Source organism: Theropithecus gelada, chromosome 1, assembly GCF_003255815.1.
Source record: "Theropithecus gelada isolate Dixy chromosome 1, Tgel_1.0, whole genome shotgun sequence".
NCBI classification, from domain to species: domain Eukaryota; kingdom Metazoa; phylum Chordata; class Mammalia; order Primates; family Cercopithecidae; genus Theropithecus; species Theropithecus gelada.
In genome coordinates, this window is record NC_037668.1 from 21,608,354 (window position 1) to 21,635,792 (window position 27,439).

A 27,439-nucleotide genomic window follows, 5' to 3' on the forward strand; every position below is an offset into this window, starting at 1 on the left:
CAGGGTTTCACCATGTTGACTAGACTGGTCTCAAACTCCTGCCTTCAAATGATCCACCCCCCTCAGCCTCCCAGAGTGCTGTGATTACAGGCGTGAGCCACCATGCCCGGCCATCAACCTTTATTTTGTTTTTTTGAGATGGAGTCTCGCTTTGTTGTCCAGGCTGGAGTACAGTAGTGTGATCTTGGCTCACTGCAACCTCTGCCTCCTGGGTTCAAGCCATGCTTCTGCCTCAGCCTCCCAAGTAGCTGGGACAACAGGTGCCTGCCACCACACTCAGCTAAATTTTGTATTTTTAGTAGAGACGGTGTTTCACCAGGTTGGCCAGGGTGGTCTCGAACTCCTAACCTCAAGTCATCTGCCTACCTCCACCTCCCAAAGTGTTGGGGCTAAAGGTGTGAGCCACTGCGCCTGGCTTCTTTTTTTCTTGAGATAGGGTTTCACTCTGTTACCCAGGCTGGAGTGCAGTGGCAAGGTCATGGCTCACTGCAGCCTCCACCTCCCTGGCTCAAGCCATCCTCCTGCCTCAGCCTCCTGAGTAGCTGGGAGAACAGGCAAGCACCACAACTCACAGCTAATGTTTTTGTATTATTTTATAGAGATGGGGTTTTGCCAAGTTGCCCACGCTGCTCTTGAACTCCTGGGTTCAAGCAATCCTCCTGCCTTGGCCTCCCAAAGTGCTAGGATTACAGGGCGTGAGCCACTGGGCCCAACCTCAAACTTTATTTCTGCTGAAGGAGACCACACTTGTCCTTTTCTTTATTTTTATTTTTATTTTTTTTATTTTTTTTTATTTTTTATTTTTTGAGACGGAGTCTCGCTGTGTCTCCCAGGCTGGAGTGCAGTGGCGTGATCTTGGCTCACTGCAAGCTCCGCCTCCCGGGTTCACGCCATTCTCCCGCCTCAGCCTCCCAAGTAGCTGAGACTACAGGCGCCCGCCACCACGCCCGGCTAGTTTTTTGTATTTTTAGTAGAGACGGGGTTTCACCGTGTTAGCCAGGATAGTCTCGATCTCCTGACCTCGTGATCCACCCGCCTCGGCCTCCCAAAGTGCTGGGATTACAGGCTTGAGCCACCGCGCCCGGCCCCTTTTCTTTATTTTTATTGTATTTTTCAGAGACAGGGCCTTGCCCTGTTGCTCAGGCTAGAGCGCAATGGTGCAATCATAACTTGTTGCAGCCTGGAACTCCTACTGGGCTCAAGTGATCCTCCCGTCTCAGCTTCCCAAATAGCTGAGACTAAGGGCAGGCACCACCACGTTTGGCTAATTTTTTTTTTTTTCCTTTTTGTTTGTAAAGATGGAAACTTGCTATGTTGCTCTGCTGGTTCTGAAGTTTTGGCCTCAAGCAATCCTCCTGCCTCGGCCTCCCAAAGCACTGGGATTACAGGCATGAGCCACCGGGCTTGACGCCAGGCCTGTCGTTTTTCTACTAGTGATACGAACAATTTAGTTAGCAAGACAGATAGGAAGCAAGGAAGGGGAGACCCAGAGAATTTGATGCATTCTTAACCATTCCACTCAACTACTAAATCCCTGTGAAGGACATTTTTAGCAGTTTTAGCAGTTTTCTGGTTAAAACTTTGATCAGGAAACAGGTTGAATGGATTCGATAGTCTCTTGCTCATCCAACCACGCCAGCTTGTCTCCTCTGCCTCCTAGTGCAGCTGTCCAGGCCTGGGACACCAGGCGGGTATGTGCGCACATGGGGCAGGGCGGGGGTGTTGTGTGTACTTGTTATATTTAGCCACCTGCCTCTGTTCTCCCCCACTGATCCTGGCTGGGAAGGCTGGGCTTCCGGAAAAGAGAGGTGGATTTGCACACCTGGATCCCAAGCTGATAGAAAGTGGGGTGAAGACAAAGGGGACTCAGACTGGAGTGTCTGTCCTCTTCTATGCCCACAGTAGGAGGAGCCAGGATTGGTCACTCCCTGTTGGGTCTGCTGTGCTCAGGGTGAGGTAGAGAAGTGGGTAAAGAATTTGGGAGAGGAAAAAAGGCATTTTCCCAACCCCTCCTACCAAAGCCTAGAGAAAAGGTGTTGTCTGGTTTAATGTTTAATTAGAGCTCAGAGTTCAGGGCCAGATTTGGAGTTGGGATGGAGAATTGTTTGTGAGATCCTGTAGCAATTTTTGACTTAGCCTGGGTACCTCAACCACGCTCAGGAGTTTGGGGGACCTTCTGTTTGGCTGGATTATAGGCTCCAAGAAGAAACCCCTTTTCCCAGTACTCTCTCTCTCCTTTTTTTGAGACAGGGTCTCGTTCTGTTGCCCAGGCTGGAGTGCAGTGGCGTGATCACAGCTCATGCAACGTCAACCTCCCAGGTTCTGGTGATTCTCCCACCTCAACTTCCTGAGTAGCTGGGATTACAGGTGTGTGCCACCATGCCCAGCTAATTTTTTTTTTTTTTTTTTCTGAGATAGAATCTCGTTCTGTCGCCAGGCTTGAGTGCAGTGGTGCGATCTCGGCTCATTGCAACCACCACCTCCTGGGTTCAAGTGATTCTCCTGCGTCAGCCTCCCAATTAGCTGGGACTACAGGCACATGCCACCATGCCCAGTTAATTTTGGTATTTTTAGTAGAGACGGGGTTTCACCATGTCGTCCAGGATGGTCTCCATTTCTTGACCTCATGATCCACCTGCCTCGGCCTCCCAAAGTGCTGGAATTACAGACGTGAGCCACTGCACCCAGCCCCCAGCTAATTATTATTATTTTTTGAGATGGAATCTCACTCTGTTGCCCAGGCTGGAGTGCAGTGGTATGATCTTGGCTCACTGCAACCTCTGCCTCCCAAGTTCAAGCGATTCTCCTGCCTCGACCTCCCGAGTAGCTGGGATTACAGGCGCCTGCTACCACGCCCGGCTAATTTTTTGCATTTTTAGTAGAGACGAGGTTTCACCATGCTGGCCAGGCTGGTCTCGAACTCCTGACCTCTTGATCTGTCCACCTTGGCCTTCCAAAGTGCTGGGATTACAGGCGTAAGCCACCGCACCTGGCCACTAATTTTTTATATATTTTGTACAGATGGGGTTTCACCGTGTTGCCCAAGCTGTTCTCGAACTCCTGGGCTCAAGCAATCCGCCTACCTTGGCCTTGGCCTCCCAAAGTGCTGGGATTTGTAGGCATGAGCTACCATACCTGGTCCCCCCTGCCCCTTCTCTGTCTCTTTCTAGTCTGTAGCCCAAGGGATTTGGATACCCAAGTGCAGGCAGAATGGGAAGGTTGTAAGCACCAGGGAAGCCCATCTGGAGTCCAGGCTTGCAGCTGGGCCCCACCCCAGGCAAGACAACTGGGTGGATGACTCAGATGCTGCCCCCGCCCCCCCACCCTGGTGGCTTTACAGGAGACAGCAGGAGACAGGGTGGAGACAGCAGTTGTCTTAAAGAGAGGAATGGTGGTCTGAATGTCTACATCTTCTGCCCCCCTCCCCATTGCATCCTGGAGTCCCTTGCCTGGCTCCTTCCTTAGACCCTCTGGTGGTGTCTGGAACCATAGCTCTCTCTAGACAGGCAACATGCACAAGTAATTAGAATCCAGAGTTGAGTTCAGAGCTATGGATTGGGCTGCAGGATAGTGCCAGGGTCTGTGCCTTCCCATGTGAAACTGATGGAGGAAGGCTGAGTCAGAAGTGGGGAGATCCCAGGTCCACAAAGCAGAAGCACTACTTCCACCCCAGCGAGGCCCTGGTGCTCGACAACTTCCTGGATTGCCCACTGTTGCAGCCCCAGTGTGGACACGCAGGGAGATGCAGGCTCCAGTTCATGTAGCCTCTGATGAAGACAAGAACAGCAAAGGCCACAGAGGCACAGAGGCTTTTCCCATGTCACACAGTAAAGGGGTGATAGGTCAGCACTTGAGCACAGACCTTGTGACTTCCAGTTGGGTGTGCTCTTACCATTAAGCCTCACTTCTCTAGCTTGGGGGACAGGTTGGAGGGAGGATCTAGAGGGTGAGGTAAGGTGAAGTCAGGTAGCTGAGGCTCACTTCTGCAGCCTGGAAATTCTGCTCTGGGGCCAGTGACACCTTAATGCTCTATGACCATACTTGGTGGCTCATGCCTGCAATCCCAGTGCTTTGGGAGGCTAAGGCAGGAGGATCACTTGAGGCCAGGAGTTTGAGACCAGCCTGGGCAACATAGCAAGACCCCCTTCTGTACAAAAAAATTAGCCGGTCAACACCTGTAGTTCCAGCTACTCGGGAAGCTGAGGCAGGAGGATCACCTGAAGCCAGGAGTTTGAGGCTATTGTGAGCTATGACTGCACTACTGCACTCCAGCCTGGGAGACAGAGAAAGACCCTGTCTCTGAAAAAGAAGAAAAAAAAAAACTGCTCTCCTGCAGGGCCTGTTAGCATATGATCAATAGCCTTTGCTCCAGCCTATACCTGGAAAGACCCAGGACCCCTGCTAGCCCCCAGTCGTGAGACCGTCAGAGCCCTGGGAGGCTCGTGATTCTTGTCTTGAGAGTATCTCGAGACTTGTCATGGGAATTGTCCACCTGGATTGAAAGGAAGCTGTGCCTTTTGGCAGGCCCATTAAGTTAATGGGATTGGAGACCTTTGAGGATGCATGGGCCCTGGGCTTTATCTGAGGGTACCTCCTGGTGTTACCTCTCCAACCCTTCACTACCAAATTTTTTTTTTTTTTTTTGAGACAGTCTCGCTCTCTGGCCCAGCCTGGAGTGCAGTGGCATGATCTTGGCTTACTGCAATCTCCACCTCCCGGGCTCAAGTGATCCTCCCACCTCAGCCTCCCAAGTAGCTGGGACTATAGGCACGTGCCACATGCTCGGCTAATTTTTCTTTTTTTTTTTTTTGAGACGGAGTCTCGCTCTGTCGCCCAGGCTGGAGTGCAGTGGCCGGATCTCAGCTCACTGCAACTCCGCCTCCTGGGTTCCCGCCATTCTCCTGCCTCAGCCTCCCGAGTAGCTGGGACTACAGGCGCCCGCCACCGTGCCCGGCTAGTTTTTTGTATTTTTTAGTAGAGACGGGGTTTCACCGTATTAGCCAGGATGGTCTCGATCTCCTGACCTCGTGATCCACCCGTCTCGGCCTCCCAAAGTGCTGGGATTACAGGCTTGAGCCACCGCGCCCGGCCTCGGCTAATTTTTCTATTTTTAGTAGAGACCGAGTTTCATCATGTTACCCAGGCTGGTCTTGAACTCCTGTGCTTAAGCAATCCACCCACCTTGACCTCCCAAAGTGCTGGAATTACAGGTGAGAGCCACTGCACCCCAGCCCAAATCCACATTCTGATTCAAAGAGAAAGAAGAAGGGTGCAGCTAAACCTGGGGGTGAGAAGTACTTAAAGAGCCCAAGAGAAACAAAAAAGAGAATAATTCCTCACTAGGACCCCCTATTGCCTTCCCACTATTAGTGCCCTTGCTTGGCACTTCCCCTGGCCTCCAGGAGTCTGAGACTTACTCTTGCATGGATGTGCCCATTGCCCCCACTCCCAGGTCCACCCCCCAGTGATTTAGTAGCTTAGTGTCTGCGCTGAAGCCCAGGACAGCTGGGCCGACAACTGGTAGGAGATCCCTTCACCTACCAACTGTGCTTTCTGCTCCCCTCCCGCTCGCTTCCCTCCTCCCCAGCCCCTCGCCGCCCCTAGCAGCTGCAGCAGCCAAGACCAAGTCTTCAGAGGGCCAGACACAGGGGCAGGGTTCATTCCATTCTCACCTCCTTGGGGGCCCAGTGTACTGACAGGCCGAGCTCTAATATTATAGAAGATCTCTGGAAGATTGCAGGGTCTCTTATCCCTCAATAAGGGGCAAGGCAAGCCAGGTGCAGTGGCTCACGCCTGTAATCCCAGCACTTTGAGAGGCCGAGGGGGACAGATCACTTCAGGTCAGGAGTTCGAGACCAGCCTGGACAACATGGTGAAACCCTGCCTCTACTAAAAATACAAAAATTAGCCAGAAATTGCTTGAACCCAGGAGATCACGCCACTGCATTCCAGCCAGGGTGACAGAGCAAGACTCCATCTCAAAAAAGTAATACTAATAATAAATAAATAAATAAGGGACAAGGTGATCCACCAACAAAATGACAGGCATTGTGATATAGTAGACACCCTAGCCCTCAGTGCCCTTAGTTCTGGGCGTGGCCCTTTCACTAAATTGCTGTGTGACCTTGAGCAAATCACCTCCCCTCTCTGGCTTTCCTTAGCTGTAAAAGAAAGGGATTGGAGCAGAAACTCTCCAGAGACCTTTTAGGTTCCAAAGTAGTACAGTGACCCACAAAGTGGGAAAACAGTCCTCTAAAATGCCAAGTTATTAATAGTAAAATCAAATATAAATAATGTGAATATAGTTAATCGCTAACGCTGTTCTCAATGGAAATGTTTCCCACAAGCTGTGGAATTAAAAATACTACCACATTTCTCTATTTCCTCATGAAAGTTTATTAGAAATGGTTAAATTGTGATATTACCCTCTTGGCAAGTGCTTTGTTTTCATTGCTACTAGGAAAGGACAACTCGTTTTCAATGCCTCTCTCTTCTAGACGGTAGAAAGGGCTGTGTCATAGAGTAGGAAAGGGAGACTCGGCACAGGAATGGCTCCCGTTGACCCGCGTTGGGGGCTAGGGCGAAGGCCTAGGAGAGGCAGGACTGTTACCTTAGAGCTGGCCAGGATTAGAGAACAGTGCCTGGAACCCGGGGGAGGGGCACGGTGACCTTGGGCTGCCCACCTTCCACCCTTCCGGCACCCATACTGGCTCTCCCAACCTGTGGCTGGGCTGGGAGGAGGTCTTGGCCCCTACCAATCCCTTAAGGAAGGGGATAGAGTTTGGGAAGGGGAGTCCTCCCCTCACCCTTGCCTCCCCCAAGTTGTGAGAGAGGAAGCCGGAATCCCGCCTGCCGAAGCCAGGAATAATTCTGGCTGAGATCCCAGGCCCGGCAGGGGCGCTGAGTCACGGTAGAGGGCAGAGTGGAGAGTGGACAGGAGACCCTAAGCTTGTCTAGTCAGGGAAGCAGAGGCTGAGGCGTGGCCTTTTCTTGAGAACTACATTCAAGTTGCAGCAAGAAGGACCGTGGTCTGAATTTGACGGGGACAAATGGAAGGGAGATAGGACACATGAGTCCTTTTAGGGCTGGCTCAGGGGAGCTAGACTTCATTTCAAGGGGTCTAGGTTCTGGGCAGTTGAGAGGAGGCTATTTGGGGTCACCAAGGTTCCCCTTTCTTCCCAAAGCTCTAACACTGCCACCTTCTGCCGGCTAGGAGACAGCTGTGTCTTCTGAGGCTAGAGCTGGAATGCAGTGAGACCAGACTGCCTAGGTCCTCCCCCAGTTCTTCTCCTGACCTTGGGGTGTGGCTTCCACTCTCTCCCAGTGTCCTCAGGTTTAATAACTATGTGCCACCAGATGGAGAGTTAAGGGGCTGCTGAATTGGCTTCTTGTGAAGAGAATCCCCTAAATGTCCCTCCTTTTGGTCACTGGCCTCCCTCCCTCCCGCTTCAGGACATTCTACTATCTTCTTAGGCCATCCCTCCCTCCTCCAGCCACGACTTCTTTTGCTCTATCCCCAAGCCCCACCCCTGCATTTTTGTGACAACACAGGAATGACTTCTGGAGAGAGAGGCCAGGAAGAAAAAAAGTGGCACTTGGCAGGAGACCTTGCAGGGGGCGGCTGGTGAGGAAGCCAGTCACCCATTGTCCAGGACCCCAGTGCCCTGGCCTCTGGCCTCAGGCTTCTCCTGCCTCTGTACAATGCCATGTTGATACGCCCAGCAGCTGTGACTCAGGCCTGGCCCCCTGCCAGGCCCAGCGCTTCTACTGGAGTTGCGTCTGAACATGTCAACAGGCCTCCTATCCCTCTCTCAGCACCAGTTCTCCCTACTTCAGCCCCTCCCTCTGCCTGGAATTAAGACCTGGCTTTGTCTTAGGGGAGGACAGCTGGGAGCCTGGTGGCTCTGGAAGGGGATCTGAGAGACCTCAGACCCTGGCGTATTTGACTGTTTGGCAGGTGTCACGCACGCCCAAGGGAAGCGTGTGGAAGCAGAGCCATGCCTGCTGTGGGTGCACGTGCCTGCGTGAGGAGGTCGGGGTGTTCCATCCTGGGCTTTTGAGGTGTACGATATGCAGAACTTCACAGGTTGGGGTTTGGGGAAGGCTCAAAGGGCTTCTAAGCCTCTGGAACAGCTGACCCCCTGAGTTCCCCTCTCTCTCTCTCTCTTTTTTTTTTTTTTTGAGACAGAGTCTCGCTCTGTTGCCCAGGCTGGAGTGCAGTGGCACGATCTTGCTCACTGCAACCTCCGCCTCCCGGGTTCAAGTGATTCTCCTGCCTCAGTCTCCTGAGTAGCTGAGATTACAGGCATGTGCCACCATGCCCAGCTAATTTATTTATTATTTTTTAAAATTTTTTGAGATGGAGTCTCACTCTGTTGCCCAGGCGGGAATGCAATGGCGTGATTTCAGTTCACTGCAACATCCGCCTCCTGGGTTCAAGCAATTCTCCTGCCTCAGCCTCCCGAATAGCTGGGACTAGAGGTACCCGCCACCATGCCTGGCTAATTTTTTTATTTTTAGTAGAGACGGGATTTCACCATCTTGGCCAGGATGGTCTCAAACTCCTGACCTCGTGATCCACCCACCTTGGCTTCCCAAAGTGCTGGGATTACAGGCATGAGCCACCGCGCCCAGCCTCAGTTCCTCTCTTTAAGGTCTCCTTTCCAGAGAGGGATAGCACCTCGAATGCCAGGGAGGGGAAGTCTCCATATCCTGCCCTTACCCGAGTGGTCACAGACCCACAGACTAGCCAGGAAACCAAGCAGTCGTTACTTTGCGGGGGTGGGTAGGAGCTATCAAACCTCATGACCCAAAGGTGTGGGTATGTGTATATTTGAGTGTGGGTGGGAGTGGCAGTTTCACTAGGCCTCCGTGTCACTCTCTGACTGGGGTATCTCCCAGCACGTGAGTCAGAGGCAGACACACTTCCCAGACTGTCTTACTGGATCTCTGTGTGTTACTCTCTGCAGTGTCTGTGTGTATCGTGCCATTTTCTATGTTTTGCACCAATCTGCTGTGAATGTCCTCAGGTGACCTGGGGGCAGGTTTTTAGTGCCTGAGCCTACCAGTCTCCAGGCCTTAGTTTCCCCCTGTAAAAGCATAGGAGTTGGTTCAGGAGAAGGTTCCTCTAGAAGCCTTGAGCCTGTGAACCGTCTAGTCTGAGGGTATTTGGGGGACACACAGAAAAAGCCCCACGACCCAACACTGGCTGAAATCAGCAGGGCAGAGCTGAGACAAGCTCAAGTAGGATAAGGGGTAGGGAGGTTTTGGGTGAATGAGAGGGAGGGACAGAGGGAAGGAGGATATATTGCACTAGGAGGAGTTGCTGGAACCAAAGGAGGAGGGGTGGTAGGAGCATGCAGACTGACTTGGGGTGTCAGCAGAAGACGCCTCGTCACATGGCAGGAAGTCAGCCTGGGCAGAGGTCTAGGTATCCAGGAGGGGCTGGGTGCAGTGGCTCACACCTGTAATCCCAGGACTTTGGGAGGCTGAGGCAGGAGGATCATGTGAGGCCAGGAGTTCAAGACCAGCCTGGCCAACGTGGTGAAATCCTATCTCTACTAAAAATGCCAAAAATTAGCTGGATGTGGTGGCAGGCGCCTGTAATCCCAGCTACTCTGGAGGCTGAGGCACAAGAATTGCTTGAACCCAGGAGGTGGAGGTTTCAGTGAGCCGAGATCATGCCACTACACTCCAGCCTGGGCAACAGAGCGAGATTCTGTCTCAAAAATAATAATGGCCGGGCGTGGTGGCTCACGCCTGTAATCTCAGCACTTTGGGAAGCCGAGGCGGGTGGATCACGAGGTCAGGAGATTGAGACCATCCTGGCAAACACAGTGAAACCTCGTCTCTACTAAAAATACAAAAATTAGCCAGGCGTGGTGGCGGGTACCTATAGTCCCAGCTACTCAGGAGGCTGAGGCAGGAGAATCGCTTGAACCTGGGAGGTGGAGCTTGCAGTGAGCCGAGATCGCACCACTGCACTCCAGCCTGGGCGACAGAGCGAGACTCAAAAAGAAAAAGAAAAAATAATAAAATAGAGGCCGGGTGTGGTGGCTCATGCCTGTAATCCCAGCATTTTGGGAGGTAGAGGCGGGTGGATCACCTGAGGTCAGGAGTTTGAGACCAGCCTGGCCAACATGGTGAAACTCTGTCTCTACTAAAAATAGAAAAATTAGCCCGGCATGGTGGTGCAGGCCTGTAATCCAGCTACTCGGGAAGCTGAGAAGCAGGAGAATCACTTGAACCTGGGAGGCGGAGGTTGCAGTGAGCCTAGATTGCACCACTGCACTCCAGCCTGGGTGACAAAATGAGACTCCATCTCAAAATAATAATAATAGTAGTAATAATAATAAATGAAAAATTTTTAAATTAAAATTTAAAAAATTAGATGCCCAGGAGGATACAGGAGAGCATTTGCCACCAGGCGGACTCCCTGTACCCACCTGGCCACAGGGGGCGACGTTCCTGGGAGACAAGAAATGCCCAGGGGCTGGGAGACCCTCTGCTCTTCTGCTCCCTTCCTGTGTGCTGCCTGGCGATGGGGAACTCTGAGGGCTGGTGAGCAGGGGTGCCGGGGACTGGGTCTAAGGAGTCCCTGCAGGGCTGGGCCAGCTCCTCCACCTCCCCTTTGTCTTCCCCTCCCACTTGTTATTTTTAGCCACAGTGTCTGCCCCTCTTGCTTCTCCCCCAGACTGGAAGAGGAAACGGAGGCCTCTCCCTCGGGCCTAGCATGTTGCCCCCAGCAACTGGGCCCAAACAGGCCTGTGGCCGGCCCTGGCTTCCATATCTGGCATCAGAGTTGGGCTGAGCAGGGTGACTCAGAGGGTGGGTCAGTGCCTGGCCTGGTGCCCACCCAGCCCCTTTGCTGTGCTGGTGCCTTTCTTCCCCAAACAGCCCCAAGGGCCCAGGCCTGCTGCAGCCCGGGAGCCAGGCTTCCTTGTCCCACCAGGCACAACCCCGCAGACCACTGCTTTGGGTCACACTTGCAAGTGTCAGCTCTCATTTCTACCTTATTCTTTCCTCTCTGTTCCCCTCCCTACCCTCTCTCTTCCCTCTTTCTGAGATCAGATTTGCCAGTGATGGGAAGAGTTAGAAACAGGATGCCCAGCCCTTCTCGCCTCACGAGGCCGCTGGGATGCAGCCACTCCTGTGCTTGGGGAACCTGGAGGATGCAAGGGAAAAGACTGGCGCTCTGTTGGCACAGCACCCGGCCTGGGGCAGGACGCGCGCAAAGCCAGGGTCTCCCCTGTGAGCACTAGAGGATTTCCCGACCCCTGCCTGGGTATTGTGTGCCTGAGCATGAATCACCTGAGGGGCCCAGGTTCCCACCCTTCCCAGCTCCTCTGGCCTGCCCCACCCTGTCCTCCCTGCCAACCCAGCATGGGGACGGCACTCAGCATGTGCCCAGCTTTCCTGATGCCAGCCCCCAGTGGACTGGGCTGCACCACCACCCTGGGGCTGAATGCCTGGCCAGGGTCTACTTTGGTCCCTGCTAGGTCTGAGGGCCCCTCCTAGGAAGGAAATGGCGCTTGGGGGCAGGGGCAGGGAGGAGGGAGGAGAGACACTGGGCTCTACTGTATCCCTAGTCATTTCTTGGGGTGTGCGTGTGGCTCCCTGGCCACAGAGCTCCTGAGGTCTGAGTCATGAGCCCATGGGTGATAGTGGCTTCTTCCCTGCAGATGGGAGCTCCCTGTGCCTGACTAAGAAAACCACAAAGGTTCTTCCTCGCTTCCCTCTCTGCTCGTGGTTTCTCTCATCTGCAGGGTGTGTCTTAGTCCTTTAATCTCCTCTCTTTGCAGTGATAGTCAAAACCTCCACGAGGGAAAGATATATACCCCCCTTACTTTCTTTTTGTATTTGTTTTGAGACGGAGTCTCACTCTGTCACCCATGCCGTGGTGCAGTGGCACAGTCTTGGCTCACTGCAACCTCTGCCTCCCGAGTTCAAGTGATCCTCCTACCTCAGCCTCCTGAGTAGCTGGGACTACAGGTGCCCACCACCATACCAAGCTACTTTTTTTTTTTTTTTTTTTTTTTTGAGATAGAGTCTCACTCTGTTGCCCAGGCTGGAGTACAGTGGCACAATCTCGACTCACTACAACCTCTGCCTCCCAGGCTCAAGCAATTCTCATGTCTCAGCCTCCCAAGTAGCTGGGACTACAGACGTGCACCACCATGCCCAACTAGTTTTTGTATTTTTAATAGAGTCAAGGTTTCACCATGTTGGCAGGCTGGTCTCGAACTCCTGGTCTCAAGTGATCCACCTGCCTCAGCCTCCCAAAGTGCTGGGATTACAGATGTGAGCTACCACGCCCAGTCAGCCCCCTTACTTTCTTTGGAGACCATATACTGTGGCTTGTGCCAAAGTGGTATAGCATGGATTTCCAGCTCCCCTGTCTACTTGCTGCGGGACCCTGGACGTAGCTTTCTGTGCCTATTTCCTCAATTGCATAGGAATAGCACCTATCGCATAGGGCAGCTGTGAAAATGACATGAATTAACATTATACTATTTAGAGCAGTGCTTGGTACCTAATAGGCTCTATGTAAGTGTTTGCTGTTATGTTATTATTATCACTGCCACCACTACTTTTGCAAGCAGCAGAAGGTGAAGAGGTTAGCCTGAAGAGAAAACTTCTGTCCTCATCAGCCCATAAGCTCGCAGGGCACAGGGACCGTGCATCTCTGTTTTCCTCAGTTGGTATCTGCCAGGCACTGGCAAGGAAAGGCTGTTACCAGGGGGAACTCCTGGAATTCCTCCTGGTACCTAAGGAGGCTGGGGAGACAGGACTAGGGAAGAGGTGCCCTTGAGACATCGGAAATCATCCCATTGCCTTACAGCTTTCAGCTCAGGCTGGCTGGTCGGGGGAACACTTTGTGGCATAGTGTCTGCCCTCTTCCTCCTCCTGGCTTCTCCGTTCTCTCTGGAACTTGTGGCTTAGGAAAGCAGTGAGGTGGAGAAGGAAGAACCTTAGATCAGCAGCTAGAATTGACTGGAATGCTGCTGCTGGCTTGCGGTAATTGACACTGGGCCATTCACCTTCCTCCTCTGTGCCTCAGTTTCCTCATCTATAAAAGGGAGAGGGTTGAGCTGAACCAACTCCAAGCTCCTTCTAGTTCTCTAAATTCTGAGAGCCTCCCAGTACAGCCAGCTGCAGCCGTTAGCCTTCAGGGTAGGGAGGCCTCTTCTGGGAAGCCCCAGCCAGCCTGGGAGTCAGCCCAAGGAGCTCGGAATCTAAGTCTGCCCCAGTCGCTTTACCAGCGGTTTTTCTTCATTCTCCCTCCTCCCCCTGCAGCTGCTTCAGCTTCGGAAAAGTTCTGAAGTCATGGAAAGTTGGGGCTGTGCTCCCAGCCAGGGGCTGGGCCAGATGGCAGCCAAAACCTGAGCTGGGTTTTGACTTTATTTTTAGCTTTTCTGACTGAGACAGAGGAGGGAATACATTCTCCGGTTCTGGAAGGGGCTCTTTTTTGCAGGAGACAGACACTTGCATTAAACAACTTGTTCTGAGGTGTGGCCAGAGGCCTGGGCTGAGCAAGTGTGCAGGCTGGGGGAGCTCCCTCTGACTTTTCACGTCCTTCCCCTGCCCCTCTGAGTGTCACTCTATCCTCCTCTCTGCCTGGTGGGGGAGGTGGGGGTGACTCCTTTTTTGGACTCTCCTAAGCCGATGGCAGAACACCGCCTGGGGCTCGTCCTCCAGAGCTTCTGCACATCTAGCCTTCCCTATCCCTCTTCAGAGTGAATTGCTGGGCCTCTTGGAGTTTAGGGCTTTTGTGGTAGGAGAAAAATGTTGGCAGGGCTGCTTTTCTCCTTTCCAGGATAGATTTTTCCTTCTGCCCACGCTTGGTTTTCCTTTTTTCCATCTGCTGTGGTGGGCTCATGCTTAAGCACTGATGAGTTACAGATGGCAGCTGGAACCAGGTCCTTTGGATCTTTCCCTCCACTCCCTGGGTCTGCTCCTTTCTCTCACCCTATATTTGTGAAGGGATTGTAACATCTAGAAAGTTCCTGGGTTCTCTGGAGGTTTTTAAGAAAATAAGACCTTTCTATTTCTCCAGTCCACTAGCAAAAATAATCAGGGGCCCAGAAAAGGTGAAGGAGGTGGCAGAGACAGCTCCGTTTGACTGGTTATAGCTAAAGCTTTACCCACTTTGAGGAGCAGGGAGGCTTAAAGCTGGGGCCCAGATAGACCTGGAGGCCTGGGATCCACACCTGGAGGCAGATGCTGAGGCTGTGGTAGATGGATAGGGCTCAGCCTTCTCCCAGGGCATGGATGAGGCAGGAGGGACGGAGGCAGGGACCCCTCTGTTCAGTGCAGATCAGGGCACCCAGACTGGGTCCTGAGAAAGGAAAGCGTCAATATTGTGCCTGGTTGTCCTTGTCTGAGGTCCCTCTGAACTCTAACCAGACTTTCCTTCCCCACAGTCCCACATGTGTAAAAGGGACTAGGAGAGGTGACCAGTACCTTTGGGGCTCAGACCGAGAAGTGCTAGGGACAAGTGGGCCATGAGCTTAGTTGTCAGGCTCCTCTGAGGGAGGGAAGCTTGGCCAAAGGGAAGTGGGTGGAGTCCAGGGAGAAGGCTAAGGCCCTGTGTGGGAAGGGGCAGGAGACAAAGGTACCCCTGTCTCTTTGGGAAAGAATGGGAGGAGAGAGAGGGAAAAGCATTCATATCACGGGGTAGAGCTCTGCCCTTGGCCCCAGGCACGTTCCTGAGCCCTGACTCATGGGAAGGGTGGAGAAGCAGGAAGGGGGTTTTCAGGGACCTTGGGGAGGTGGGAGCCCAGCCCCAGAGGCAAGCAGATGCAAACCAACCTAATGCAAGGATGCCCTCTCCTGGTAGTTGCAGGGACAGCAGCGCCAGCCCCCATGGTTGACCTCTTGGGAGCCTGGCACTGTCTAGGCACGCAGATTCCTTCTCTTAAATCCACTCTCCCCTCTCTTCTTTAGCAATACCAAGAAGGAGGGTGACCTGATGGCTGCTCAGGCTCGGCTGAAGGACCTGGAGGCTCTGCTCAATTCCAAGGAGGCCGCACTGAGCACTGCTCTCAGTGAGAAGCGCACGCTGGAGGGCGAGCTGCATGATCTGCGGGGCCAGGTGGCCAAGGTGAGGCCACCCTGCAGGGCCTGTCCATGGCCCCACCTAACACATGTACACTCACTCTTCTACCTAGGCCCTCCCCCATGTGGTGCCTGGTCTGACCTGCCACCTGATTTCAGAGCCATTCACCTGTCCTAGAGTCATTTCAGCCACTGAGGCCACATCTTATCCTAATTTGACTGCCCATGGGATCTACCACAGTGAATTTAAAATAATCCAGGAGGCCAGGTGTGGTGGCTCACACCTGTAATCCCAGCACTTTGGGAGGCCGAGGCGGACGGATCACGAGGTCAGGAGATTGAGACCATCCTGGCTAACACGGTGAAACCCATCTCTACTAAAAATACAAAAAATTAGCCGGGCATGGTGGTGGGCGCCTGTAGTCCCAGCTACTTGGGAGGCTGAGGCAGGAGAATGGCGTGAACCTGGGGGGTGGAGCTTGCAGTGAGCCGAGATCACGCCACTGCACTCCAGCCTGGGCAACAGAGCGAGACTCCGTCTCAAAAAAAAAAAAGAAGTGGATGGCTAACTACATATGGGACATGTGTTAATAATGCTTTGTGTATATATAGTGGCCTTTACTTTCAAAACACTCTTCTCCAGTTTATCATGTTAAAAGCTAGAAATTGGGCCAGGTGTGGTGGCTCATGCCTGTGATCCTAGCGCTTTGGGAGGCCGAGGCGGGTGGGTCATTTGAGGTCAGGAGTTGGAGACCAGTAATCCCACCTGTAATCCCAGCTACTTGGGAGGCTGAGGCAGGAGAATCGCTTGAACCCGGGAGGTGGAGGTTGCAATGAGCCGAGATCGGGTCACTGCACTCCAGCCTAGGTGACACAGCGAGATTCCATCTCAAAAAATTAAAAAAATAAAAATAAATAATAAATAATAAATAAAAGCTAGGAATCAAAAAAGCAGTTTATTCCTAATTTCACAGTCTCATCTGTTCATAGCGGGGCCAGGATGAGAGTCAGTGGCCAAGTTTCCATCCTGGATTCTTTCCCTTCCCAGGCCCTAACATCACAGTGTACCAGGGAAAGACCCGGAGAAGCCACCAAACCAAGGCTGGGCCACCTTCCTCCTGGGTCTGGTCTCCTGCCTCCCAGTTGTACCCCTCCCCCAGCCCTTCCTGGATGCACTGATCAGCCTGTGCTTCCTTGCCCTGTTTTTATTTTTCTGTCTTTCTTTCTTTTTTTTTTGAGACGGAGTCTTGCTCTGTCGCCCAGGCTGGAGTGCAGTGGTGCGATCTTGGCTCACTGTAAGCTCTGCCTCCCGGGTTCACGCCATTCTCCTGCCTCAGCCTCCCAAGCAGCTGGGACTACAGGTGCCCACCACCTCGCCCGGCTAGTTTTTTGTATTTTTTAGTAGAGATGGGGTTTCACCGTGTTAGCCAGGATGGTCTCGATCTCCTGACCTTGTGATCGCCCATCTCGGCCTCCCAAAGTGCTGGGATTACAGGCTTGAGCCACCGCGCCCGGCCGCCCTGTTTTCTTTATAAATAGAGACATGTTCTCTCTCTCTCTCTCTTTTCTTTCGAGACGGAGTCTTACTCTGTCACCCAGGCTGGAGTGCAATGGCACAATCTCGGCTCACTGTAACCTCCGTCTCCCGGGTTCAAGCCATTCTCCTGCCTCAGCCTCCTGAGTAGCTGGGATTAGAGGTGCCCACCACCACGCCCAGCTGCTTTTTGTATTTTTAGTAGAGATGGGGTTTCACCATGTTGACCAGGCTGGTCTTGAACTCCTGACCTCAGGTGTTCTGCCCACCTCAGCCTCCCAAAGTGCTGGGATTACAGGTATGAGCCACCACGCCCGGCAAAACGTGTTTTCTCTATGTTGTCGAGGCTGGTCTTGAACTCCTGGCCATGAGAGTTCTTCCTGCCTCAGTCTCCCAATGTGCTGGGATTATAGGCATGAGCCACCACACTTAGCCCAGCCTGTGCTTTCTTAAATGAAAATCTAAGCATACGGCTGGGCGGATCACGAGGTCAAGAGATCGAGACCATCCTGGCCAGGATGGTGAAACCCCGTCTCTACTAAAAATACAAAAATCAGCTGGATGTGGTGGCACGTGCCTGTAGTCCCAGCTACTTGGGAAGCTGAGGCAGGAGAATCGCTTGAACCTGGGACGTGGAGGTTGCAATGAGCCGAGATTGCGCCACTGCATGTCTTGCCTGGCGACAGAGTGAGACTCCGTCTCCAAAAAAAAAAAAAAAAAAAAGAGGCCAGGTGCGGTGGCGCACGCCTGTAATCCCAACACTTTGAGAGGCCAGCAGATCCCAAGGTCAGGAGATCGAGACCATCCTGGCTAACACAGTGAAACCCCATCTCTACTAAAAATACAAAAAATTAGCCAGGCCTGGTGGCAGGTGCCCGTAGTCCCAGCTAGTCGGGAGGCTGAGGCAGGAGAATGGCGTGAACCTGGGAGGCGGAGCTTGCAGTGAGCCGAGATTGCGCCATTGCACTCCAGCCTGGGTGACAGAGCAAGACTCCGTCTCAAAAAAAATAAATAAAAAAAGAAGAAAAGAAAATCTAAGCATGGTGCTCCCCTGCTCAAACATCCTCAGGTTCTTTTCATGGCAGATAAGGGCATCTCTTCATGAGCCAGCCCCTGCCTACTGACCCAGCCACCTCTCCCATCCCTTCCCACCCCATACTTCAGGCTTCAGCAGTACTGATCTTTCCAAAGACCCCAGAACATGCATGCCTTCATACCTCTGTGTCTGTACATGCTTGTTTCTGCCCTTGAAGTCATGACAGTAACTCTCTGCAGGCCCTGCTAGCCTGTCCCTTGGGTCTTAGCCTCTTGGAGGCCTTCCCAGAGCCCCCCACAACTACCCCAGGCTTACTTTGGTTTCTTCTCTCATGTCCCCTCAGTACTTTGCACATACCTCCTTTATAGCATTTGCTATGTTGTGCCAGAGAAAGGAGTCCTGTGGTTAGGGGGCATATATCTTTTCTTCTTTTTTTTTTTTTTTGAGACAGAGTCTTGCTGAGTTGCCCTGGCTTGAGTGCAGTAGTGCGATCTCGGCTCACTGCAACCTCCACCTCCTGGGTTCAAGTGAATTTTGTACCTCAGCCTCCTGAGTAGCTGGGACTACGGCATGTGCCACCATGCCCGGCTACTTTTTTGTATTAGATACATCTTTTCTTTCTTAGCACAGTACCTGCTGAGAGTGAGTGAGATGTCCTGACCTCTGCAGGCATCCAAGGCTCTCCTTCCCTGGACCTGTTTCCACATGTATAAAGGGGTGCACGGGCAGCAGCCCACCTCTCAGCTTCCTTTCAGTCATTGTGTTCTGTGACCCCTTTTCCTCACCTCTGCCTGCTTCCTCACAGCTTGAGGCAGCCCTGGGTGAGGCCAAGAAGCAACTTCAGGATGAGATGCTGCGGCGGGTGGATGCTGAGAACAGGCTGCAGACCATGAAGGAGGAACTGGACTTCCAGAAGAATATCTACAGTGAGGTGGGGACTATGCTTTGCAGGCCAGAGAGCTGGGACTGGGTGATGACAGACTTGGGCTGGGCTAGGGGGGACCAGCTGCATGCAGAGCTCGCCTTCCTGTGTCCCTTGCCCTAGTGGACAGGGAGTTGGGGGTAGCCAGCATTCAGCTCCCAGGTTAAAGTAGGGCTGGTAGTGGCTCATGGAGTAGGGCTGGGCAGGGAGCCCCGCCCCTGGGTCTTGGCCTCCCAGGAACTAATTCTGATTTTGGTTTATGTGTCCTTGTTCCAACCCTTCCAGGAGCTGCGTGAGACCAAGCGCCGTCATGAGACACGGCTGGTGGAGATTGACAATGGGAAGCAGCGTGAGTTTGAGAGCCGGCTGGCGGACGCCCTGCAGGAACTGCGGGCCCAGCATGAGGACCAGGTGGAGCAGTACAAGAAGGAGCTGGAGAAGACTTATTCCGCCAAGGTGCTTGCTCTCCGCTGGTTCCCTCACTACCTCTGCCCTCGGCAGCCCTACCCTTGCCCACGCTGGGCTATTCCTTGGGATCAGGCAGATGGTGGCAGGGAGCTCAGGGTGGCTCAGGACCTGAGGCTACAGCAGTGATGCCCAACTCAGGCCTGTGCCTACACCCCTCCCGGTCACCACAGTTGTAACTTTGTGTCCTCCCCTCCAGTTGGACAATGCCAGGCAGTCTGCTGAGAGGAACAGCAACCTGGTGGGGGCCGCCCACGAGGAGCTGCAGCAGTCTCGCATCCGCATCGACAGCCTCTCCGCTCAGCTCAGCCAGCTCCAGAAGCAGGTGATACCCCACCTCACCCCTCCCTCCAGGGGCCTGGAGTCTGGGCAGGATGCAGGCCGGAAGCCTGGGGTTGGGGCGGGGGGGTTCCTGAGGAGAAGAGGGATGAAATGTGTCCCCAGGACCACAGAGAAGGGCCGCAGGATGTGGAATCAGATGGCCTGTGTGCTGTTTCTGTACACTCTTACCTCACCTTTACTTCTCAGGGCTTTGGTTTTCACTTTCAAAAATGGAGGCTGTTCTTAATCTCCCCAACTCAGAGTTACCATAAGACTCTGCAATGTGAGGTGTTAAAAGCATCAGTATTGTTCTAGCTGGCTGTGCCATTTGTGACAGGAGAAAAAGGGTCTAGCCTCAGAACGAGAGGTTTCAGTTAGACAAGGGGAAGGACTTCCCAGTTTCCAGCCAAGACTATGTTTAGAGCTTGTGATGGGCTCTGATGAGGGCTCTAGGGAAGCCTCTGATTGCAGATCCTGGAGAGGGTAGCCAGGTGTCTCCTACGCCGACCCACGTCCCTCCTTCCCCATACTTAGGGCCCTTGGGAGCTCACCAAACCCTCCCACCCCCTTGCAGCTGGCAGCCAAGGAGGCAAAGCTTCGAGACCTGGAGGACTCGCTGGCCCGTGAGCGGGACACCAGCCGGCGGCTGCTAGCGGAAAAGGAGCGGGAGATGGCCGAGATGCGGGCAAGGATGCAGCAGCAGCTGGATGAGTACCAGGAGCTTCTGGACATCAAGCTGGCCCTGGACATGGAGATCCATGCCTACCGCAAGCTCCTGGAGGGCGAGGAGGAGAGGTGGGCTGGGGAGATGTCAGGGAGGTGCTGGCGGTGTCCTCTGGCCGGCGAGTGGCCTTGACTAGACCCCTACTTGGTCTCCCTCTTCCCAGGCTACGCCTGTCCCCCAGCCCCACCTCGCAGCGTAGCCGTGGCCGTGCTTCCTCCCACTCATCCCAGACACAGGGTGGGGGCAGCGTCACCAAAAAGCGCAAGCTGGAGTCCGAGAGCCGCAGCAGCTTCTCACAGCACGCACGCACTAGTGGGCGTGTGGCCGTGGAGGAGGTGGACGAGGAGGGCAAGTTTGTCCGGCTGCGTAACAAGTCCAATGAGGTAGGCTCCTGGTCAGGGTCTAAGGGGATACAGCTGCATCAGGGAGAGAGTGGCAAGACAGAGGGATGGCATGTGGAGAGAGGAACATCCCTCCCCTCAGAGGGTGGACCAGGGTGAGCCTGTATATCTCCTCCACACTCTAGTTCCAGGCCTGGCTCCTGGACTCTTTGGCTGTGAGACCTTGAGCAGGTTATTTAACCTCTCAGAGCATCAGTTTCCTTATCTGTAAAATGGGGATGAATAATGATCCCTAAGTCTTTGAGTTGTCAGGAAGATGAAAGATAAGATATCCGTGTGCCTGGCTCTGCGTATGTGTCCACAGATCATGGCTATTATCCCCGGGGGGAAGGACAGTGACAGGGGTGGGTGTAGATGGAAGGAGAGGCCTCAATTGCAGGCGGGCACAGGGCTGGGCCCTTGAGCAAGATAGACCCAAAAGCCTGGTTGAGCCTCCCCCACCTTCCTCTTCCCTATCTTCCTGGCAGGACCAGTCCATGGGCAATTGGCAGATCAAGCGCCAGAATGGAGATGATCCCTTGCTGACTTATCGCTTCCCACCAAAGTTCACCCTAAAGGCTGGGCAGGTGGTAACGGTGAGTGGCAGGGCACTTGGGACTCTGGGGAGGCCTTGGGTGGCGATGGGAGCACTGGGGTAAGTGTCCTTTTCTCCTCTCCAGATCTGGGCTGCAGGAGCTGGGGCCACCCATAGCCCCCCTACCGACCTGGTGTGGAAGGCACAGAACACCTGGGGCTGCGGGAACAGCCTGCGCACTGCTCTCATCAACTCCACTGGGGAAGTAAGTAGGCCTGGGCCTGGCTGCTTGCTGGACGAGGTTCCCCCTGGTGGCCAACATCGGAGCCAGCTTCCCCCAACCCAAGTTAGTCAATTCAGGGCCCCTTTCTAGAGCTCTCTGTTGCAGGCCCCAGACTTCCCCACCAAGTAGGCAAACCAAAAGATGCTTCCTCAACAGCACAAGGGGTAGAAGTTAGACTGTGAGGATTGTTAAAGGCAGAGCCATACTCCTACCCGGAGAGCTTGACAGTGTCCCTCTGGAGTGGAAATGAGTTCCTTAGCTCCGTCACCACAGAGGACAGAGTAAGAAGCAGGCCGGACAAAGGGCAGGCCACAAGAAAAGTTACAGGTGTTCACTGGGGTAGACATGCTGCACAACCCTTCCCTAGCCCTGACCCTTGGGCCTGGTCCCATGTCCTTGCCAGGAGGTGGCCATGCGCAAGCTGGTGCGCTCAGTGACTGTGGTTGAGGACGACGAGGATGAGGATGGAGATGACCTGCTCCATCACCACCACGTGAGTGGTAGCCGCCGCTGAGGCCGAGCCTGCACTGGGGCCACCCAGCCAGGCCTGGGGGCAGCCTCTCCCCAGCCTCCCCGTGCCAAAAATCTTTTCATTAAAGAATGTTTTGGAACTTCACTCGCTGGCCTGGCCTTTCTTCTCTCTCCTCCCTATACCTTGAACAGGGAACCCAGGTGTCTGGGTGCCCTACTCTGGTAAGGAAGGGAGTGGGAACTTTCTGATGCCATGGAATATTCCTGTAGGAACAGTGGACAAGAGTCTGGATTTGTCTCCTGGGAAAGGGAAGGGAGGACAGACGTGGGGCATGCCCGCCCTGCCTCTCTCCCCCATTCCTGTTGCATGCATATCCTCTCATTTCCCTCATTTTTCCTGCAAGAATGTTCTCTCTCATTCCTGCCCCTCCTCCAATTAATAGTGCATGCCTGCTGCCCTACGAGCTTGCTCCCTTTCTCTCTCCTTTTCCTCTTAAGCTCAGAGTAGCTAGAACAGAGTCAGAGTCCCCTCTCTGGTTCTCTGTCCCCAAGTCTTCCTGAGCCTTCTCCCCTTTTATGTCTTCCCTCCCCTCCTCCTGGCCCCTGGCCTCCCAAAGCCCTGTTGCCCGCTGGCTCCTTGGGCACAGAACCCCACCTTCCTGCCTGGTGGCTGGGAGCCTGCAGGAGCCTGGACCCTGGTTGGGCCTGAGTGGTCAGTCCCAGACTCGCCGTCCCGCCTGAGCCTTGTCTCCCTTCCCAGGGCTCCCACTGCACCAGCTCGGGGGACCCCGCTGAGTACAACCTGCGCTCGCGCACCGTGCTGTGCGGGACCTGCGGGCAGCCTGCCGACAAGGCATCTGCCAGCGGCTCAGGAGCCCAGGTGGGCGGACCCATCTCCTCTGGCTCTTCTGCCTCCAGTGTCACGGTCACTCGCAGCTACCGCAGTGTGGGGGGCAGTGGGGGTGGCAGCTTCGGGGACAATCTGGTCACCCGCTCCTACCTCCTGGGCAACTCCAGCCCCCGAACCCAGGTGAGTTGTCTTTGCTTTGTCTCCAAACCCTGCAGGCGGGTCACTAGTCATCGAGGGGTAGGACGAGGTGGCCTTGCCGGGGGGAGAGCCTGCCTTCTCTTCCGCAGCCCGGGGGAGTGGGAGCCTCCTCCCCAGAGCCTGAGTCCTAGACAGCCCACCCCTGCATCCTGCCCCTCTCGTCTGAGCCCCAGACTGGAGGGCAGGGTCAGGGCTGGAGTGTGAGAGATGGGAGAGATGCTACCTCCCTTGTAGGAGCCAGGGGAGGGAGGGTCCGGGTCCAGGCCCTGCTGCTCACACCCCTCTCCTCTGTCTTCTCTCGTAGAGCCCCCAGAACTGCAGCATCATGTAATCTGGGACCTGCCAGGCAGGGGTGGGGGTGGAGGCTTCCTGCTTCCTCCTCACTTCATGCCCACCCCCTGCCCTGCACCTCATGGGAGGGGGCTCAAAGCCAAAGAAAAATAACCCTTTGGTTTTTTTCTTCTGTATTTTTTTTTTCTAAGAGAAGTTATTTTCTACAGTGGTTTTATACTGAAGGAAAACACAAGCAAAAAAAAAAAAAAAAAAAAAAAAAAAAGCATCTATCTCAATCCTAATTTCTCCTCCCTTCCTTTTCCCTGCTTCCAGGAAACTCCACATCTGCCTTAAAACCAAAGAGGGCTTCCTCTAGAAGCCAAGGGAAAGGGGTGCTTTTATAGAGGCTAGCTTCTGCTTTTCTGCCCTGGCTGCTGCCCCCACCCCGGGGACCCCGTGACATGGTGCCTGAGAGGCAGGCATGGAGGCTTCTCCGCCAGCCTCCTCTGGACAGCAGGCTCACTGCCAGGCCAGCCTCCCAGAGGGAGAGAGAGAAAGAGAGAGGACGGCTTGAGCTGGGCCCCTGGGCTTGGCCTCCCGTGATTCCACTACACCTGGCTGAGGTTCCTCTGCCTGCCCCACCCCCAGTCCCCACCCCTGCCCCCAGCCCCGGGGTGAGTCCATTCTCCTAGGTACCAGCTGCGCTTGCTTTTCTGTATTTTATTTAGACAAGAGATGGGAATGAGGTGGGAGGTGGAAGAAGGGAGAAGAAAGGTGAGTTTGAGCTGCCTTCCCTAGCTTTAGAGCCTGGGTGGGCTCTGTGCAGTCACTGGAGGTTGAAGCCAAGTGGGGTGCTGGGAGGAGGGAGAGGGAGGTCACTGGAAAGGGGGAGATCCTGCTGGCACCCACCGTGGAAGAGGAAGGCAAGAGGAGGTGGAGGGGTGTGGCAGTGGTTTTGGCAAACACTAAAGAACCCTTGCCTTCCCGTTTCCCATCTGCACCCCTTCTCTCCTCCCCAAATCAATACACTAGTTGTTTCTACCCCTGGCTGCTGTGGTGTCTTTGTTGGTGGACGTCGCTGTGTGTACTGAGATGCGGACTCGCGGGCACGCGCACGCGCACACACACACACACACACACAGCGCCACACGGTCACTGCATCCTCCTGCTCATTGCTGCCCAGTCCTGCCCTGCTCCAGGGGAAACAATTAGAGATCAGAGCACTTTGGGTGCACATCTGAGCACTTGGTGGTGGCTGAGGGGGAAAGGCTTTGATATAAGCATCACCACCCACTGTGTGACTCTCTCCCAGTGGAAGCCCTTCAGAGAAGCAGAGCCTGAAGGAGGGCTTTTGCTAACTAACTTCCTGCATCCACCAGCATTTACTGAGTGCTTTCTCTGTGCTGGGCCCTGAATGAAGCATGAATATAAGACATATGATACAGATCCAGTCTGAGGGTGGTGACATCAGGATGTAAGGACAAGGACACCCAGGGAGGAGGGAACAGAAGCTGCAGGAGAGGGCAGAGGAAAGGAGCAGTTGATGTCACTTTGTGCCATGTTGTGCTTGGGGGATTGGGAAATGAACAAAACAAGATGCCCACTGTCCTCAGGGAAATTACACCCCAGTGGGAGTCAGAAAACAGACTGCAGACAAAGGGACGTGTTAGGCCAAGTAGGAGCCTCGGAGGGGGCTCCAACCTGGGGGAATGAGGTGCCCAGACTGAGGGGAGGAGCCCCAAACAGGGAACATGAGCTATAGGAGCCAGCCTTTCTCTGGCCCTTCCTAGTTTCCAAAGCATTTCTGCAGCATCTCATTTGGCCTTCGTACTGTCTTGAGAGGTAGGTATTGTCTGCTAGGCCCCTGGAACTCAAGCCACTCAGCTCGAAGGTGGCACAGATCCCAAGATTCTGGAAGTTTATGTTTCCTGGGCAGAGTTGAGCCTGCAGTCAAGAGTCAGTGAGAAAAGGGCATGTCTGGCTGGGATCGTGGGAAAACATGTGAGAAAGCAAAATTACTGAGAGGAGAAGGGCCCCTGAGGTCATGCTGGACACTCCTGATTCCACCACAGTGCGTTTAGGGAAGGGAAGTTAAGAGGAAGGAGGTTTGAAGAAGGGGTCCCTGCTTGGGTTGGCAGTTTCCAAGAAGGAAACCCTTCCTCTCCTAGGCCTCAGCAAAGACCCTGAGGCCCCACAGATGTGGGGTCTTAGATGTCAGCGAAGGAGTCCGTGTTTCCCAAAGTGAGGACACCCACCTGCACTTCCTGAGCCGGGCACCTCGGGGCGCCAGAGCCCCACCACGGTGGCACCCGTGCATCCTGGCTGGGGGGGTGGCGCTGGGGGGGGGTGGTTCCTTCGCTGCTCAGCTGAACCCTGGTGAGCTGGCTGCACGGGCACTGTGGGCTGGTGAACACTAGGGGCAGCAGGCGACGTTCCTAGATCTTGAGGAGGAAGGCTGAGGGCATAGGACCGCACGCAAACACTGCCCCACAAGCTGGCAGCGCAGCGGGGGCAGCAGCCGGGGACTCAGCAGTTAAGGCGTCCGCACACGTGGTCACCTCACATGATGCTCACAGCACAAGTCAGCACTCAGCAGCCACATTATGTAAAAAAAAATTGTTGTTGTTGTTAAAATGTAATACATGCTTGGCCTAGCGTGGTGACACGCACGCCTGTAGTCCCAGCAACTCCTGGCCTGAGGCAGGAGGATTGTTTGAGTCCAGGAGTTCTCGGCCAGCTTGGGCAACAGCAACAACAAAAATATATATCATATGGTAAAATTCAAAACACAGGTAAGAGATGGGCGCAGTGGCTCATACCTGTAATCCCGGCACTTTGGGTGGCTGAGGCAGGCGGATCTTGGGGTCAGGAGTTCGAGACCAGCCTGGCCAACGTGGCAAAACGTCTGTACTATATAAAAATTAGCTGGGTGTGGTCGTGCGTGCCTGTAATCTCCGCTATTCGGGAAGCTGAGGCAGGAGGATTGCTTGAACTGGGTGGCGGAGGTAGCAGTGAGCCGAGATCACGCAACTGCACTACAGCCTCTACAGCCTGGGCGACAGAGTAAGACTCCCTCTCAGAAAAAAAAAAAAAAAAAAAAAAATTATTTTGCTCAGGGTATTTATTTATCTATTTATGAGACGGAGTCTCGCTCTGTCACCCAGGCTGGGGTGCAGTGGCACAATCTCGGCTCACTGCAAGCTCCGCCTCCCAGGTACATGCCATTCTCTTGCCTCAGCCTCCCGAGTAGCTGGGACTACAGGCGCCCGCCGCCATGCCCGGCTAATTTTTTGTATATTTAGTAGAGATGAGGTTTCACTGTGTTAGCCAGGATGGTCTCGATTTCCTGACCTCGTGATCCACCTGCCTCAGCCTCCCAAAGTGCTGGGATCACAGGCATGAGCCACCATGCCTGGCCTTATTTATTTATTTTTAATAATTTTTTAAAGAAAACAGGTAAGAACAAATAATTTTTTTTAAATCCATTTCTTTCTTTCTTTCTTTCTTTCTTTCTTTCTTTCTTTCTTTCTTTCTTTCTTTCTTTCTTTCTTTCTTTCTTTCTTTCTTTCCTTTCTTTCTTTCTTTTTGAGACAGAGTCTCGCTGTGTCACCTAGGCTGGAGTGCAGTGTCTTGATCTCAGCTCACTGCAGCCTCCACCTCCTGGGTTCAAGCAATTCTCCTGCCTCAGCCTCCTGAGTAGCTGCCATTACAGGCATGTGCCAGCACACCCGGCTAATTTTTGGCATTTTTGGTAGAGACGGGGTTTCACATGTTGGCCAGGTTGGTCTCGATCTCCTGGCCTCAAGTGATCTGCCCACCTTGGCCTCCCAAAATGCTGGGATTACAGGCGTGAGCCACCTCACCTGGCCTAGAAAGATTATCTTTTTCTTTTCTTTATTTTTGAGACAGAATCTCACTCTGTTGCCCAGGCTGGAGTGCAGTGGTGCGATCTCAGCTCACTGCAACCTCTGCCTCCTGTTTTCCAGTGATTCTTGTGCCTCGGACTCTGAAGTAGCTGGGACTACAGGCATGCACCACCACACCCAGCTTCCTTCCTTCCTTCCTTCCCTTCCTTCCTTCCTTCCTTCCTTCCTTCCTTCCTTCCTTCCTTCCTTCCTTCCTTCCTTCCTTCCTCCCTCCCTCCCTCCCTTCTTCCTTTTCTTTCTTTCTTCTTCTTTTTTCAAAATCTTTTTTTGCATTTTTTTGGTATTTTTAGTAGAAATGGGATTTTGCCATGTTGCCCAGGCTGGTCTTGAACTCCTGGCTTCAAGCAATCCACTGGCCTCGGCCTCCCAAAGCACTGGGATTACAGGCGTGAGCCACTGTGCCCGGCAAGATTATCTTCTTCTTTTTTTTTTTTTTTTTTTTGAGACGGAGTCTCGCTGTGTCG

At 53.7% G+C, this 27,439-nt stretch overlaps 1 protein-coding gene across 2 annotated transcripts in view; it reads left to right on the top strand.

The window, feature by feature from the left end:
* Positions 1-24,090, top strand: part of LMNA (lamin A/C) — a 62,199-nt gene extending 38,109 nt beyond the window's left edge. The window contains exons 1-13 of one of the 2 annotated variants that reach the window (XM_025371032.1): positions 10,460-10,560; positions 14,947-15,103; positions 18,433-18,558; positions 18,835-19,005; positions 19,214-19,339; positions 19,910-20,130; positions 20,223-20,442; positions 20,928-21,035; positions 21,120-21,239; positions 21,661-21,750; positions 22,489-22,758; positions 23,081-23,103; positions 23,778-24,090. In XM_025371032.1, the coding sequence (XP_025226817.1) occupies positions 10,541-10,560; positions 14,947-15,103; positions 18,433-18,558; positions 18,835-19,005; positions 19,214-19,339; positions 19,910-20,130; positions 20,223-20,442; positions 20,928-21,035; positions 21,120-21,239; positions 21,661-21,750; positions 22,489-22,758; positions 23,081-23,103; positions 23,778-23,847 (1,722 nt within the window). In that variant the 5' untranslated portion in view covers positions 10,460-10,540 and the 3' untranslated portion in view covers positions 23,848-24,090. Of the gene's footprint in view, positions 1-10,459; positions 10,561-14,946; positions 15,104-18,432; positions 18,559-18,834; positions 19,006-19,213; positions 19,340-19,909; positions 20,131-20,222; positions 20,443-20,927; positions 21,036-21,119; positions 21,240-21,660; positions 21,751-22,488; positions 22,759-23,080 lie in introns of those variants that run through there. The other variant, XM_025371023.1, reaches the window with a different exon arrangement.
* The last annotated feature ends 3,349 nt before the right edge of the window (positions 24,091-27,439 follow it).